Raw genomic sequence first — 17426 nt, 5'->3', positions numbered from 1 at the left:
TGTTATATTGCCTCTATCTAGTTCAGGTACTAGAAGACGGCCAGCACTTTCTTTTATATGATGTTTTATTATTTTAGTATACAAGCATTCAACACCCAAATTTTACATTGATTGCGGCTTTTTCCTTTCTTGTTTTGGTTGTCGTCCGGACAGACCTTAGTTGAAATGACTGTTTTCAGACGATATTTGCTGCTTCTGCCATTTTGTCTGAATTTTATAGTTTCGGCTTCTAATATTTGGGTATTGATATCGATTCATGTCTTGTTATTCATTATTTATCTGAGAAGTTGACTTCTCACTGATGTCTGTAACATGATCCCTTTTGCGCGTATTCACTGTTCAAACCGTGTCCTAACGTGGGACTAGTATACGAGAATGGTTATAAAATCGTAACAATGCGGCTCTTAATCAGTTTGTTCAACATTCTAGAAAACATCTGAGAATCAATTTATGATTCATGGCCAACTTCGTCATCCCATGGAGTCGTCTTGACTCCAATAATTCTAATCGTGCTATCTGGAAGAGTGATAAAGCTGTCTCATCAAGTAAGATCTTTGCTCTTGTGCTGAAAAACTTCGGAAGCGGGTTTTTTCGTCGGTGGAGTGCAGTTTCCTTTGGAAAGGCCTTTTTGAATATTTTATTTTCAACTGTAGAAGACTTAAGCCGTGTGCTAGCTGGTGGTTAGCTTAATCCGGGATCCTAGCGGCTTGTTACTTGGACAGCGGATTTCAACCTTCATATGTAAGACAATCTTATGAATGGTGCCGGGTAAGAATTTTTGGCCTTTCTCAAGATTGGAGACCAAAAGTTTTCTCACCATAGCACGTGGTGTAGGAGTACCTTTATCATTGGATGGCTTCACGGGACGTCGTTCTTGCGGAATGTTTGCAAGGGCTCTTGAGGATCTTGATAATGAAGCATGATTTACCATATCAAATACTGGTTGAAGGGGAAGATTAGGCCTTCTTTGTTTCACTTGTGTAAGAGAGATTCCCTGAATTTCGCGATAAATGCCAAATTATTGGACACTGTTTCTTCTTGTCGTCATGTTTTGCAGGAACGAAGTGGTCGTGAGCATTCTGTAAAGAAGACCCATGTTATCTAGAAGTTCGAGAAAGATAACGAGGGGTTGATAGTAGGGTTGACAATGATAATAACCTTGTTTTTCATGTGGAGAATGACATTTCGCCACTTATACTAAAATCAACAGCTCTACTGTGGTTGTCACCGATAATCGCAAAGTAGACACACCTGTGGTTTTTAAGTATTTCAAAAAAGCAGTCTTTCTTTCTCAGGGAATTTCTGAGAGCGAGCAGAATTCTTCCTAACGTTTTAGAAACTCCTCCAGTTTTCAAGCTGTCTTGATGATAGATACTCTAGTTTGTAAGTTTAATGCTGAAGTTTTCTAGGACCCGGAAATAATTCTGGATGATAATCGTGATGTAACTAACATAGCAGAAAATTCTCTTATGCATGTATACTAAATGATATGAATGAGGTTTAGGTTTTGGGGTTGACATGGTTGAGGAAGATGGTGGTAACTTGCAGTGTAATTCTTCAAAAGTGATTATAAGGGTCGACCCGATAACTCATCCTTTCAGAAGGATTTATCCAAATGGCAGAAGACAAAATTGAAGCAGAGAAGAGAAAAGCCACTTTACGCTAGCAGCAAGATCCTTCGAGGGGGTTACGAAATAACTCCTTTGACGAAGTTTCAGTTATTGTGTTGGAATGCTAGCGTTCTAGCAAATTCCAACACTAGAAACGTGCTGAGCATAAACTGGATGTTCTGCTTATTGCAGAACCTTGGATGGATCATGCTAAATTTCCTCCTAGGTTTTGGTCCTCCTTATGATATAAAAACTTTGCGGTTAATGGCAGGGTTCACTTATTACCAAATCTTTGGTGTTCCTGTAGTGTTGAATTGTTTCCTATTATTATATTTCAATTTGAGCAAATGCCATGTAGCTAATAAAGTTTTACATGTTAAGCAACCATGGAAGGACCTATCTGATAATTATAATGCTTTGGTTGGATCCTTGATTGTCCCTGGTTATTAAATGCAGTTTTGAGAAGAATTTATTGCATGCGTAGATGGTGTGGAATAATGGTCGGGTGGGGTCATCGAGAATTGAAATGCGATTGGACCGTGCTTTTGTAATTCCGGAATACTAGAGACTGTACTACTTTGATAAGGTGCAATTCTAATCACCATCCAATATTTGTCTTTTCAACAGAATGAATACAGAAGAAAATCATCTTTTTCATTCCATGGCATGTGGAATGATCATGAAGGATGTGCGAATGTTGTCAAAACTATCTCCAAGAACACATGTTGGCTGTCCTGTTTGTTCTTCATCAGAGAATCTTAAGGTTGCCCTCTCTAAGAGGAATAGGGTGGTCTTTGGAAGTATACATGAGCGTGTGCGCACTGTTCAGTCTGAACTGGTGCATATTCGACAGATAAGATATGGCCTAGAAGCCTTCTGGGCCATGTGGCGCTGTCATCATAGGATTCTTCCGGAACCTTTAATCAAACTTTTACACGCAAATGTACTGACATATAGAGGTAATTGTTTATATCCTACTGTATTCATAAATTCTTCATACACTATTGTTACTATTTTATACACAATTCTAAGTAGAAAAATAAACTAGAGATTGCTATGCGCTATAGAAATTATCCCTGAAAATTTATTTATTGATATTTATATTATCAGAATTAAATAAATAAAATTCACAAGAGAATTTTCTAGTTTAATTAGCAGTTTGAATCTGAATAGTTGTTAAATACTTAGATGAAGTGTTTTATTGTATGAGATAATTTTATTTTGATTGAGTTGTTACGATCTTAAAAAAAGAGAGATGCAAAAGCATGTTATTTAGATTATAAAAGCAAATATGTATGAAATTAGTACAACCTAAGAAAATGGCAATATATTCGTTTGTTTTATTTTATGCGATGGTAATTCATGGGTTTAATGTATATGTAAGTTTGATCTAAAATATTTTATATAGAAAATCATTTAAAAACTAATTTCTAATTTTTATATGATCTTTAAGTTGTTATTATTAAAGTAAACAAACTTATTAAATTTGTGATTGAATGAAAGTTTAGAAAATAATTCATACACCTTTTTGTCTTTATTTGTATACAAAAAATCACTGATGAATAAATAATAAGGTAAAAGTATATATACTGGAATAAATAAATTCATGCGAAGTAGTATTAATAATATTCATTAACTTGCTGCATTATAATTCATTGCTATGGTGACGAGCGATATTAATTTCATATTTACTTACAAGTTTAATATTATATTTTAAAATCTTCTAGTTTTTTTATTCCAATTTATAATTCATCACTATTTTTCATTTAATGTTATTTTGTGCTTGCTTTGTTTTTAACTTCAAAAGCCTTTTGGATTATGGTAAATGTTTGACATAAATTGTATTAGAATTTTTACTTTTTATTTTTTCTTTCGGTTAAACTTGATCTAAAGTTCTTAATTTTTTCAAACTGATAATTTGGTCTTTAGATATATGAGAATTTAGTTCTTTCTAACTATAAAAGCATGATTTCTTATAGTAAATTTAATGAATTCATATTTTTTCTCAATTTGAAAATTAATTTAATCCATATAAAAATTATAAGGACCATGACTATGTCTAAAGTAAATCACATTTTTTTAAAGGTAGTTGTATAAAGCGCTATTATTATTTGGGGTGTTTTGTAAATTGCAATTTTCTTTCTTTATTTAGTACACTTTCATGTATAATTGCAAACTTTCATATATAATTGCAATTTATAATTGTATTTAGCTTTTGATTTATTTCCGTTGCATGATATTTTAGAGTGAAGGAATAAGAAAATATATTAATTTTATGATTGTTGGTGGGCTATTAAGGTCATTACATTAAGGTTTAAGTTTCTTTTTGCTATAATTTTAACAAAATTTATTTAATATTTAATGAACCAATTTGTCACTTATTTGTTATATAAGGTATTTCGTTATAAATATTTTACTAAAGTTTGATGAGTATTAAAGTATTATTGCCTACATGCCCTGGAGTGACCGTAACTGATTTTTGTAGTGGTTGGTCAATCCTTGTATTTATCTTCAACTCAGCATCTAGAAGTTAATGTTCAACGTGGAATCAAAATTAATAACTAAATATGTCATTGGACTTTCTTCCCCATTACTCTTATCATTTCTAATCAATTTTGAGATCTTTTTACAACACGACACAAATTTGAAATATGGGTTGGTAAAATAAATCAATTATTTTTAAATAATATTCAAATCAAAACTATTATTTTCCATGAACATATTTATGTAAGAAAAGTGATATAAAAGTTAAAATTGTAAAAAAAAATGGCATAAAAGGAACGCACTGTATATTATTGAATGATGAAAACTTCTAAAATTCCTATGTGAATAAGAACAATTCTTCTGGTAAGAATGTAACACTTGTCCAAACTTTGACGTTAAATATTTCTTAAATACGTATACTATAGACTATAATATAGAAGTACAAGGATTGATACGTCATTTTTTAGTAGAAAAAGAAGCTTCCTTTGCTTACTTTCCACTCTTCTAGAGGAAAAAACACTTAAAATTTCTTCAAAAACGGATAGTGGAAGAAGAAATCTGGGGGAAAAAATGATTACTTTATTGTTCTGTGTAGTGAATGGAACTTGAGAGAGGTTTCTGCCACAAATTTCTAGCCCAAAAGTCTTGGCCGTGTGAAGCATACGAATGTGAGAAAGACAGTAACTCTTATAATATTAATGTTACAAATATGGCTTCTTAGTTCTTACTGTATTTATAAAGACCAAACCCAAATCCTTCTTCCATCATACACCTTCAAACCTGCGATTCTTCTTCTCTCTCTGTTATTGCTTTTGTGATATACCAAAACAAATGGGTTCCTGCAGATTATTGGGCATCATGGCTATGTTTCTTTTTCTGCTGTTTCCCTTGGCAGCCAAAGGGGACAATAATATTACTGATTCTTTCCTTGGTGCATAACTCATCTCTCTCTTCAACAAAATGAAAAACTTATCTTATTCTGTTTTATCTATTCATCTAATGCATGAAAACTGCAAGGCTACAAAGTGGTGGTAAATTAGTGTGTTATGACTTTAACTGTGACATACGGATATGAAATATTGCAGATAAGGTTTGTGAAGAAGTGGAATGTGGGAAAGGAAGCTGCGTTGTGAACACAAGTTACCCATTAAACTTCATCTGTGAATGCGAATCTGGCTGGACGAGAACTCAAGATGAAGATGATGATAAATTTGCCACTAGCTTTCTTCCATGTGTCATTCCCCAATGTAATGTCTTTCTCGGTTACTTTGAGTAATTTAAACCTGCCATCCTCAGTTTTGATGAATCCATGTGTTAGAAAAAATTACAAATTTTTGTTATTATATAAATAACGCTTAAAAACTAGTTTAATGAAAATCGGTTGAATCTTCTCCAGGTAGCTTGAACTATGGTTGTCAACCAGCACCACCACCAGTTCCAGAGAAGAGTTTTCCACACAACTTATCAGCTTTCGATCGTAAGAGACACTGCTCCTTCATTAATAATGACTTATAAACGTTACATTTTAATTACCAGTTCAGAAAAATTCATGTCATGAGTGAAATATAATATGATTAATTATGTTTTTGTTTATTTTGTTTTTTATCCATATCTCAAATTTTGATTTATTAGGTCTTATATTTAAAGAAACATATTAATACAGTTTTCTTGTTGACACTAACTGTTTTTTTTTGGACGAAGAGGAATTTATGCATGTATTTCTTAAGGATAATATACTTTCAAAATATTTTTTTAATAACATTTAACACCATCTACGTGTCATTATGTAATTAATCCATATTGGTGTTTGTAATTATTATTATTGATTATGAAGTAATTTTGAACCAATAACAAAATAACACGTAAATAATATTAAAATATTGTCAAAATATCATTATCCATTTTTTAAATATAGGGATAACACATAAATAATATTAAAATGTTGTCAAAGTATCATTATCTATTTCTTAAATACAGGGATATGACACCATCAAACTTTGAGACAAAAAACGAAAATGAAAATAAAAAACATAGTTATATTCTTTCTCTACTTCTCTAATGTTAAAAAAAAATGATAGCTTGCTATTGGGCGTACTGTGGGGAAGGAAAATGCGTCCAGAACAGGACACATACATACGCATGTGAATGCAGCCCCAATTACTTCAATCTTCTCAACATCTCTGTTTTTCCTTGTTACAGTGAATGTAAGGATTCAAAACCTTTTCTTTTCTACAATGGTCGCAGAATGTTATAGCATTGATTAAGGACAACATTCTTGTTTTATGCTTCTATTTTGAAGGTACTCTTGGATCTGATTGTTCAAAGCTTGGAATAAAAGTTGCAGATTCAACTGGCAATCAAGGTGAGATTGGACCTATTTCTTTTATTTAAAATGGAAAAGAAAAAAACATTGAAGTTGTGTTTGTTTTGGTATTTGTTTCAGATAGCTCAGGTTCATTGTTCAAAGGAAGGTTGGATTGGATGATTATGTTGTTGATGTCGACGGGTATGGTGATGTTGAGCTAAGACCCAAATGATACAGAAAATTATTTTGGCCCATAATTGATTTCATTGTTCTTCATCACTCATTGGGTGGTGATGACTATTGTTGCTATACTGTATGATATACTGTATGCACATACATACGTAGACAGCATGTACATTTGTCTTTTTGTACAATAAAGGGAGTGAAAATATTTGAACTTTAGAGCTTCTGTAAACTACTTAAACTTCATTGTCTGTGGATTTTATGTAGTTAATACTATTTCTGCAGTGTTATTATAAATTAAATATTCTTGTTTTGCAACAGTCATTAACCCCTCCATCATTTTGCCGTTTTCAATACATTTTACTGCTGATCAAATTTTCCATGGTAATGAAATTAATTAAGTTACAAAAATAATTAAAATTTATAATTATGTTATGAATTTAAACACGAAATTATGAATAATTTACAACTAAATAACCAAATTATGCAAAAAAAAAAAAATTAGATGTCAAAATTGATAAGTTTCTAACATGTAGGAATACAAATTTAAATTAAGCTAAAAGAATATTTCTCTTCTAAGTTTTTTTTATTTAAAATCCTGTAAGGAGTGAGTCAGTTCAACGTCGTCGTTTTTATCCAGAAAAAGAACTTCTAATAATCCATTAATTTATTTTTTATTTAATGAATGAAATAATTTTTAACTCTCAAAAAATATTAAGCGCGTTATAATTTAAAACTGAAAAAAACAAATCCTTTTTTCAGCACGAAACTTCCTTAAACTTATACGTACTAATCTTAACAAAATCTGCGGGTTTCAATAATAAATAATCAAATTATTATATTTATTTATATCATCCTATTAAAGGAGTTACTTTTTATGTATATAATTTTTCTTCAATTTTATTTTTTAAGTAATTAATTTTTTAAACTAAAATAAGTATTTCACTTTTTTATTTTTTAAATTACAGTTAATTTAAATTTAATAATTTTTAAATTAAAATAATTTTTATTTAAATTTAATTGTTTTTTAACTGAATTAATCATTTACAACAAAAAGGATAAACACATGCCCTGTGTTTTTACTGGTATTTAGTAATTTAAATAGCGGAAAACTAATTGCATAAACGAGAGTAATTCTCTGTTTATACGATTTTATTTCTTTTAGATAGACCAAACTTTGGAATTTGGATACACAATTTGCCATTATAGTGTACGCACGTAGTTTTCGTTTAATGAATTTAATTTAATTTAATTCGATTAAAAAGATCATAAAAATCGTGTTTATTTATTTATATTTTTTTTGTTATTTAATGACAAAATGATATGGAAGCGTAAAGGAATTTTATGTTTATTAATTAAAATCAAAATATATTTATTTATAGAAGAAAATTTTAAAACTTTTTATTTAGAGATGGCTACGCCTAATTAGGGAAGACAATATATTTTTACTTGTTGTTTCTTATTATCCACGAATAACTTTTAATATTTATTTCTTTCTTCCTTTTTATTATGTATCAAACGATGATTAATATTAATTTATGATTACAAACTAGGAAGTTCCTTATTCGAAGCTGGGTTTGTTTTAGGCCATTGATATTTGATTCCTCTCTCTTTCTCTCTCCCTCTCCCTCTCTTTCTCTTTCTTTCTCTCGCAAAAACCGTATCGACAATGTCTGGGGAATCAGCCAGCGCTATTCCAAAGGGTCAAGTAAGATTCAAACTCAATCACCATCCTTTTCGATTCGTTCATAGGGAACCACGTTCTGATCTTTTCATCTGTTTTCTTTTTCTTCTTAATTAGGTTGATCTCTTAGATTTCATAGACTGGTCTGGGGTTGAATGTCTCAATCAAAGCTCCACCCACTCTCTCTCCAATGCTATCAAACAGGTTCGTTAGGTTTCCTTTCTTCTCTTTCTCCCCCTATTCCTCTTCCTCCATTCTCTATTATTTTCAATTTATTTCTTCTTCTCTTTATCGTATGCAAGTTTTCTGCTTTTTCAAAAGGGTCCTTGTTAGTGACAATAAGGGTTCTTGGCTTGCCTGTCTTATCTTACTGTGTTTGTTAATAAACAGGGTTATAGAGAAGATGAGGGTTTGCATCTGGAGAGTGATGCAGATGAACAGCTTTTGCTCTATATTCCTTTCACACAAGTTATTAAACTCTACTCCATTGTTATCAAAGGTCCTGAAGATGAAGGTAACATGTTCATAAACTTCAAACTATGTCACTCATTCAATTGAAGACATGGACACTAAAACTTTTTCTCAAGACCCTGTAATATGCTTTCCTCTCATAGTGGCCAGTGCTTGATAAATTAGATTTAGTCAATTCATGTTAGCTGAGATGTAAATATTGCTCAATAAGATGCCCCTACATATCTTTCCTGTTAGGGAACTTGTAGTCTATTTTCTGAATTGAGAGATGCTATTGATTATTATTTAGCTTGTATATATGATCTTCACTGATTGCTACTGTACTTTTTTTTTAACGTTGTCTTGGTTATAATTGGGTTGCATTTTCGTCTTTTAGGCCCCAAGACGGTGAAGTTATTTTCTAACAAGGAGCATATGGGATTTAGGTATGGTTTTTTTGGCAAATCTCTTTGTGTCATAGCACATTTGTCATGTGATTCAATTAATTGCTGATTGTTTGTTAACGGCAGTAATGTCAATGATTTTCCACCAAGTGACGTGGCAAATTTGTCGGAAGAAAACCTTAAGGTAGCTATTATGTAACTCTTTCCAAGTTCATGATGTTAGCCCTAAAGCAATTTGAAGCTTTCTTTTCCCACACGTGTATGCATAATTAACGTAAAGATTATTCCATTGTCTCTGACAGGGGAAACCAGTACTTCTAAAGTATGTCAAATTCCAAAATGTTCGTAGGTATGCTATTTTCCTGGATTCCTTCCTTTTGAGACGTGCCTCTTGTTAAATATAATCTATTTGATGGAAATTGTTCGCTAATTTATATTAATTACTTGATCAGCTTGACAATTTTTATTGAGGACAACCAAACAGGTTCAGAGATCACAAAAGTTCAGAAGATTGTGCTGCATGGTTCAACGTAAGTTATAAACCATCCATCTATCAAGTTCGATTACTCATCCTTTCTCATCTACAGCTTTTAGTTTCTTCAGCTATTAGTGAAGAACTATCAAATTCCTTACTAATTGTTTTATTTGCTTCTTCCCCTAATTTGGTTGTGATTTCTCTTAGTCATTTTTCATCCAGCTGTTATATAGCATCATCATTGTTAATTGGTTTCTAGCAGAAGCAACAATAAAAACTCTACTGGTTCCAGATATTCATTTACTTTTAGTTGCAAGTTTTTATCTAACATTATTTTCTGTCATGCTGTGTTAGAAGCATTTGTGATTTTGGAATCGACACTTAATTGACTTGAATGTGGATTATACCTTTTTTTCCTAGGGGAAAGTAAAAACGGGGGGTGGAATGGAAAAACTACATATTTAAACCGGCTCATTTATGCTAATTTTCTAGTTTGCAACCTTATCTGCTTCGCAAGGGCATGCATTCTGGCTATTTAGAAATATTGATGCATTATTTTCTGATATTTTACTGTCAATGCAGCGTTGAAACAACGGACATGAAGGGTTTGAAGAAGATTGAGGATCATTAATCATCGAGGAGATTCGAGTTTTCTCCCAATCCTCCATTAGAAATTTTGATTGGAAATGTTGTGTTAGCTTCGTGAATGATGATGGTTTATGACTTCTAATGTCTAACTCATTTCAAATAAAACTGATGCAAACTATATCCATATGATTGTGACAATTTGTGTTTGGAAGCAAACATTTCAAGCTGCATGATTATTTGTTGTCTTTGAAACATGTAAACTTCGTCGAGGTTAGAATTTCCTTCAACGACTGGATCTGGAAGGAGCTAAGCTGCGTGAAGGTGTCATCCTAATCAGTCATTTAAATCATCACCCTTATATGCACCTAACAGGAACTTGCCTGTGTTTTCTGTTCACCCTTGTACACCATTATTCTCTATATAGAATAACGGAAGAGTTCTGAACAGTAGGTGGCTCGTACGGCCAATTATCAATATTTGTGACTATATCCTCGCCTGTGATTCACTTTTGCAATATAAGTTTTCAATCAGTATTTTTAATAAATTTTTTGTCGCCAAAGTTGTAGTCACTATTGGCAAAATCAGAATAGCTTAGAAACTGCACTAAGCTGGTTTAAGAGATGCCAGGTTATCTATTTCAATACAGTATATCGATTGTGTTGCTTGTAACTATATTTTTTAACCTTCATAATTCAATATTTAAGTGTCGGTTTGTTGAGCCGAAACTTCAAAAGTTTTTGTTAATTGTAGGTGGACCATATTTAAAAAGAAGAAACATCACAATTGATTTTAATAGTATGAACTAATATAAAGAAATGATTAAAATAGTAATGTTTTGTATTGTCATTGTGTCAACTCCTGTATTTCAGTAGATTGTTGAAATATCAGGCAAAGATGTAAGTCCAAAAACATGCATTCTTTGAACAATTCACATACTTTCTAAGTTTACTTAAGTTATCAGGACATTTACTAAACTATTTGGTGAAATTCCAACTACTTAAATGCCAAAATGATATACTTTTTTATTAAAAATTTGAATTTGTTTTTAAGGACGATTTTCAATTCTTTCTTAAGTCGTTGATTTTGTTGTACTAAGCACTTGATACATATCAGGTCTTATTTTTTTGTAATTTTATTGAAGAATGTGGTTAAAGAAAGCGATAAAAAATTGACGAGTATTGAATAGTGCTGTCAAAATGAGTTGTAACTCGTTAGCCAATCCGGCCCATCACGAGTTTGAGCCGGGTTGGGTTAAAAAAAAGATGTAATTTTTTATGCAGGTTAGTTTTCAACTCGGCTCACCAACCCACCTAATTTAATTTAATAATTTATTATTTTATGTTTCAATATTATTAGTTAACATTTTTTTATTATACTATAGATGGGATAAAAAAATATGTTTCAAAAAGAGAGAAAAATATTATAAATTTATGTTTTCAAGACTCTAATATTATAGATGGACAAGTGATATAAAAATTATTAATATTAAAAACTTATTTGTTCGTGTGCTTGTTTTTGGATTACGCTTACATTGTATGATATCTTTTTTTAATTTTGAATTGTCTTTGAAATTTAACATCATTTTCGAGTGAAATTTATTTATATTTGAAATAAAAATAATTATAATTTTTTATTTAAAAAAAAACTTATAATTAAGTGAGCCTGAGCCAACCCGTTTAACCCACCAACCCGTGGTGGGTCGGGTAAGGTTCAAATTTTTTCAGCTCACTAATAAATGAGCCGGGTTGGGTTGGCTCACTAAGTGACTAACCCGTGATGGATCAGGTCGGGTTGAGTTGGGTTACCCGTTTTGACAGCTCTAGTATTAAGCATAAGTTTGAAGTATTCACAGGAATATTTTAAAAACTTCTCATATTATTTCAAATTTGAATTTTCCCCTCGAAGTTCTCAACCCAAACTTAAATAGTTGAAAGATAATCTAGTTGTAAAAAGAATAAATAATGTATATTTATCTAAGCCTTACGAGGAATATTTTTTTTTTGTGATATTCCATGCTATAGCGTACATCTTAACAAAAAGAAGCTGAAACTCATAATTCTGTTGAAGTGACTAAAAGTGAAACAAATCTTATCATAAATCAACGAACTTACCTCCAAAGAAATCACAGGAGACAGAACAAACTTCTTGTTAGCATTTTCTAAACGATTAAAAATCTCCCAACTAATGTGTAAAATCTAAATTTGAAGTGTATGAAATTTCAGTAACGAATTTATATTCTAGTTAAAGTACAAAGAATAGCACTTATCTACTTATCTAATAATTTTTTGTTCATTTTTTATCAAACATATATGTAATGATGGATAAGAGTCTCATTTATCTTGAATAAGTTTTATGCTCAAAATTAAGGGACTGTATAATAATATGTAAAATTTTGATTTACCTTGAACAATTTTTATCCTTCAAAGATGGATGGACTACGTAGTTATACGTAGGATTTGAACCTATTCTAAAAAAATAATATGCTTAATTATATAATGATTGATAGGAAACTTACCATGATTAAGTCTTATTGTTTAAGATTAAAATATGTGTAATGATAAGTAAGATTCCAAGTTAACTTGAACTAGCCTTATCATTCAAGACTAATTTGGAATAATAAAACACAATATCAACAAATAAATTAATGAAAAACGAATATTAACCATTAAATTAAAGTACGTTGATTTCGTATAAATATAATTTCTTTTTACCATTGTTCTTATTTGGAAATTTAACCTAGATTTTAGGTAGATGGTGAGATTTTAAAGATGGTTTGATCGTTTCTTCACTGAAATTATTAAGTGAGTTAAGATCTTATAAGTTAGAGTTAGTGTTTATTATGAATTGAGTGTTATTTTGAGAAATACTAGTTGTATTTATAGAATTAACATAGATAGTGAACTTATCTTCATATTTGGAAATAATAACAATATAATAATAACAAAATTATAAACAATAACCAACATATCAAACTACCGAAATAGGTTGGGGTGAAGAAAGAATCTTATTGAAGTACGCTTTTTAATATGTTTAGTAAACTAGATAGAAACAAATACATTTGTAAAAATACATATGAAGAACAAATTAATAAATATTATAAAGGTATTTAGGATAAAAAAATATTAAATTAAAATAATAACCAATAAAATAAGATAGAAATTAGGATGATTAATAAAAAAATATTTTTATAAATGTATCTACTTATAATTATAATTGTGAAATTAATTTATTACTTAAATGTGATATTTTATTAATATTTTATATTAAAAATTTTAATTTAAAATTAATTTATTTTTATTTTTATTTCTAAAAGTTATTTCTTATATTGCATTAGTATATATATATATATATATATATATATATATATATATATATATATATATATATATATATATATTATCAAATTATTTATAAATTTCCACCCATTTTTCTAATTTTTCTTTCAATCCAAATAATTTCATTTTCTAATTTCTTTCTCTCAAATTTATTCTTCAAACCAACAATCTTCAAAGCATAAATGTCAAATTAAAACAAAATTGACTTATTCATCAAACTAAAAACAATAATACAAAGTAAAGGAAGATGAAAAAAAATACAAATTTTGAGATATAATATATAATAATTCAAATTTATATTTCTTTCGGCTGAATGTCCTAAATCTAAATTAATGTTTTTTTTTTTAATTTTTAATTTTATCACTAAATTGAATTTATATTTAATATGTTTTAGATTTTGAAAATTTAAAGTGAACTCATTTATATTTATTGGATTTAGAGTTAACCAAACCGAAAGTCAAACAAGTCGAAAAGATTGAGAGAGTTGATTAAAGTGAAAGATTGATCAAATTAGTCTAAGTTAAAAGTGAATCGTAATCTTGATGATATTAATGGATGTCGTGATGATCAAAGATCATACCGATCCTGACCTAATTAAAATGAATACGTGAATGATTTTCAATATTGTTCTCAATGTTTGTTATTTTTGTTGTTCCTTCACAACATGGTCTTCAATAACAAATTCATGCATTGGTTAAAAGTTCAGTCGACATGTCATAAGGTATAATTTGGTACTATATATACATGCACTCTTTCTACCTTTCACAACAATGTATATAATTTGATTTCAGAGAACATTATATTATATACATATAGTTGCAGATGAGGGATAGGAACCACACAATGGGAGAAGTTGTTAAAGATCCAAAATATAAGGAAAGTGTAAAGAAAAGAAGATTGTTGATCTTGAATTTCTGGAGAGGAAAGGGACCACTGCATCTGCAGAGCAGTAATTGTAGAAGATGGCCCCCCCTAATTGTGTCTGCGCTACCTTCCGACACTCTCATGTGTAAAATACCCTTAACTTTTCTCACCACAACCACCTTTTTAATCTCTCCCATCTATTTATTCACTCACAAACCAAACCAAACCAAACCAACACCAACACCAACCTCATTCAACACCAAATAAAACCTTAAAATGACGAATCTATCACCAACGTTTGACTCATTGTACCACCTGCACTTTCCTCAATAAGCACTCATGCATCAATACGAGGCGGATAATAGTGGTTAATATATTCCACTCCATGCCGGCGCAGCCTACCCTCACCACATCACCTAACATTTTCAACATCACCTTTTCCCTATGCCGCCATTCTTTCACTCAACTTTCACAACTCCATACTTTCTTCCAACCTCAACTTCATCTTTTCCCAACTCCTTCACTGCCTCACAATTAACCAATACTCTATTAATTTTCCCATCAATACTCACTGATTCAATTAACCAACCATCAAAATTACTAATCAACAAAAAATTCAAGAAAACTTTTGATTCATCTTCTTAACTTTTCAATTTCTTAGAAAAGATATATATACATATACATATATCAAGTATCAATGACAAGTACTATATATTATTGTTTTCATACTATCACTGATTGGAATTGAAACTGATGTGCAAGAATGTGATGGGCATGACTGAGTTCTTTGTTTTAACCTTCTTTTCTATTTTAACTATGACTGTTGTTTTATATATATATTATTAGTGAGGGTGATATGACCCTGATAAGGTACTTAGGTTCTGTTATTAATTATAGTTCATCTTTTAAGTTATGTTTCTATTGCCAGTTTCTCTACATGGGCAAGAACCTATAAATTTTTGTATGCTTCTGAACTTACTTTCATTCATTTGATTTAACGTACAAGTATTATTGTCAAGAAAAAGTGTTGATTTTATTGTCAGTTTTGAATTCTAGGTATCTTAGTTAATAAATACGCATTCATTTGTGTTCATTTCAAGCAACAACCAAGAATGTCACAAGTGGAAAAATGTAAGTGCCGAAACGATAGCATGTCAGCAGATGTTCAGCAATTTAAGGCCCCCTTTCATCTCAAACATCATAAATGGTTTGCTATAATTTCAACCCAACAGTTTTCTCAATGCATAAGAGTGTACATTTATAATCTCACCAACTATTTTGCATAAATTTCTACCCCGTTCTTTCAATGCTCTTTCAAACCATAATTTATATAAAAAAAAAGTATCTTTTTTTTCATAAATTATAATACGAAAACTAAAGAAAATGTTAATTTAAATCAAAAACTCAAAATAAGAGTTTATACAATAGGTTTCAACTTTCTTAAGTCTGAAAAAAGAAATCTACTTTCTCCTCCCAAACTTTCCGAAAATATCCCTTATAGAATGTAGCCTAAAGGACAGAATCAAATAGCCTTATGTAAGACTAAATTAATAAAATAATAATAATTTTGATTAATTTGGGACATTGATTCACTTAAGGCATAAGTACAGCATCAGAGACTGGATAGAGGTACGAAAAGAGAAGAAAAGAATGTTGAATTTATTTATCTGACCACCTAATCTGAATTATAAATATTTAGGGATTGAAAATATATATGAGAATTTTGATTAACGAAAAGATAAAAATACTTTACGTAGTGTGTTGAATATTTAGAGCTAAAAAGCGAAGAGCAAAAAGTAAATGAAAAATGATATGAAATAATAAAATGGTAAAGATGGAAAACCTTAAAAGATATGTAATGCAACTACCATAGGGTATAGAGTGGTCGCAGTAGACACTGGGTAGCACATTACTCTGTTTGTTTGTCTCAGTTCAAAATGCTTTATCTTCGTTGGCGGGACAATTTGGTGTTGGGGGTGACTACTAGTTTCGGTCCAATTGTTTAATCACTCTTTCCATCATGCCTCCGTCTAATCATTAACTCTAAATAAAAGGAATAAAAAATAACAAATTTCAATATTATATATAAAAATAAACAAAGATGGTTTAATCATAAAATTCAAAAATAAAAATTATGGATTGAATTAAAAATACTATCATATTTAATCATAAATCTAACTCAACCTCTCAGAACTGGTTTGTAAGAAAAAATATACATATATAACGTGAGACTAGACATTAATGAGTGGTCCAATAATAATTTAGTAAAATAATATATTTAATAAACAGACTCTAATCAGACTCGAATTTTAAATCTAACTCGACTTCACGTAGCCGGTGCTTCTAACCCCGAACGAACTTTCTTATTTTTAATTGTAGCAGCATGTGCACAACATTGGGTTCAGTACCATTCCAACAACTCTGATAATTACCACTTTATGGAGACCGATTCATCATATATCTGGGACAAGTAAAAAACCGGATTCTAGTCTGCAAACTCCTTTTCTTGGGTTCAAAAAAATTAATAATCGGACCAATTAATCATACCAAACCGCTAAACTTTAATAACACTCTGTCAACAAATTAAACCCAATCTTTGTCAAAGTAAAAACAAATTCTTCTTGTTAGAAAAATGAAGAAAAAGTGTGTGTATGGAATCGGATTGCTTTGATTCCAAGAGAATTATTTGTCCACATGAATCTAGGAAGAAAGAAAAAAGAAGCTGAGAAGTCAAAACATGTGCAAATGTTTAGCTCACCTAATTTATCATGATTTTTGTGAAAGACATAGAAAGATGATGTTTAATTTAGAAATTAAGTTGAGGGTTGAGTGGAAGTTTAGGTAGAAAGGTTAAGGCAAAAGCTAAAACGTCCCTTTTTCGTAAAGAAGAGAAAGGCAGCAATAGAAATGCAAGGAAGTTGCAATTATGTAGATGTCGGTTGCAAAAGATGAATTAAAGAATTAGGATTTGGAGAAAGGAAAGAAGAGAAGAGAAATTATTGTATCGAGTAGGGAGCTAAAGGCTATTAATGAGAAACATTGAG

The 17426-nt window shown here is 30.4% G+C and overlaps 2 protein-coding genes across 6 annotated transcripts; both read left to right on the top strand.

The window, feature by feature from the left end:
* Nucleotides 1-445: 445 nt before the first annotated feature.
* LOC108345420 (uncharacterized) lies at nucleotides 446-6858 on the top strand. Of its 5 annotated transcripts, none has more exons than XM_052874396.1 (9): nucleotides 446-741; nucleotides 835-980; nucleotides 2067-2157; nucleotides 2238-2569; nucleotides 5180-5341; nucleotides 5491-5571; nucleotides 6173-6298; nucleotides 6394-6456; nucleotides 6538-6858. In XM_052874396.1, exons 2-9 carry the CDS (start codon nucleotides 920-922, stop codon nucleotides 6618-6620), a joined length of 999 nt encoding a protein of 332 aa, XP_052730356.1. In that variant the 5' UTR covers nucleotides 446-741; nucleotides 835-919; the 3' UTR covers nucleotides 6621-6858. The 5 variants fall into 5 exon arrangements, with proteins under 5 accessions (XP_052730356.1, XP_052730355.1, XP_052730357.1 ...); XM_052874395.1 differs by having other exon boundaries at nucleotides 446-768; XM_052874397.1 differs by lacking the exon at nucleotides 2067-2157 and having other exon boundaries at nucleotides 465-980.
* Nucleotides 6859-8125: 1267 nt separating this feature from the next.
* Nucleotides 8126-10692, top strand: LOC108344806 (PITH domain-containing protein At3g04780). The gene is made up of 8 exons (XM_017583307.2): nucleotides 8126-8290; nucleotides 8384-8470; nucleotides 8657-8780; nucleotides 9114-9162; nucleotides 9247-9304; nucleotides 9423-9469; nucleotides 9573-9650; nucleotides 10178-10692. The coding sequence occupies exons 1-8, from the start codon at nucleotides 8252-8254 to the stop codon at nucleotides 10224-10226; spliced, it is 531 nt and encodes a 176-aa protein (XP_017438796.1). The 5' UTR covers nucleotides 8126-8251; the 3' UTR covers nucleotides 10227-10692.
* The last annotated feature ends 6734 nt before the right edge of the window (nucleotides 10693-17426 follow it).

Source organism: Vigna angularis, chromosome 3 (genome assembly GCF_016808095.1).
Source record: "Vigna angularis cultivar LongXiaoDou No.4 chromosome 3, ASM1680809v1, whole genome shotgun sequence".
Lineage (NCBI taxonomy): Eukaryota > Viridiplantae > Streptophyta > Magnoliopsida > Fabales > Fabaceae > Vigna > Vigna angularis.
Note: the sequence above shows the minus strand (reverse complement) of the source record. Positions and strands in the feature narration are given on the sequence as shown.

Excerpts from the sequence above, each read along its gene's own strand:
- LOC108344806 (XM_017583307.2), top strand. The coding sequence starts at position 8,252 with ATGTCTGGGGAATCAGCCAGCGCTATTCCAAAGGGTCAA. Across the intron at positions 8,471-8,656 it reads TCTCCAATGCTATCAAACAG|GGTTATAGAGAAGATGAGGG; the intron begins GTTCGTTAGGTT and ends GTTAATAAACAG. Across the intron at positions 9,651-10,177 it reads ATTGTGCTGCATGGTTCAAC|CGTTGAAACAACGGACATGA; the intron begins GTAAGTTATAAA and ends CTGTCAATGCAG.
- LOC108345420 (XM_052874396.1), top strand. The coding sequence starts at position 920 with ATGATTTACCATATCAAATACTGGTTGAAGGGGAAGATTAGGCCTTCT. Across the intron at positions 981-2,066 it reads GCCTTCTTTGTTTCACTTGT|TTTTGAGAAGAATTTATTGC; the intron begins GTAAGAGAGATT and ends TATTAAATGCAG. Across the intron at positions 6,457-6,537 it reads AGATTCAACTGGCAATCAAG|ATAGCTCAGGTTCATTGTTC; the intron begins GTGAGATTGGAC and ends TATTTGTTTCAG.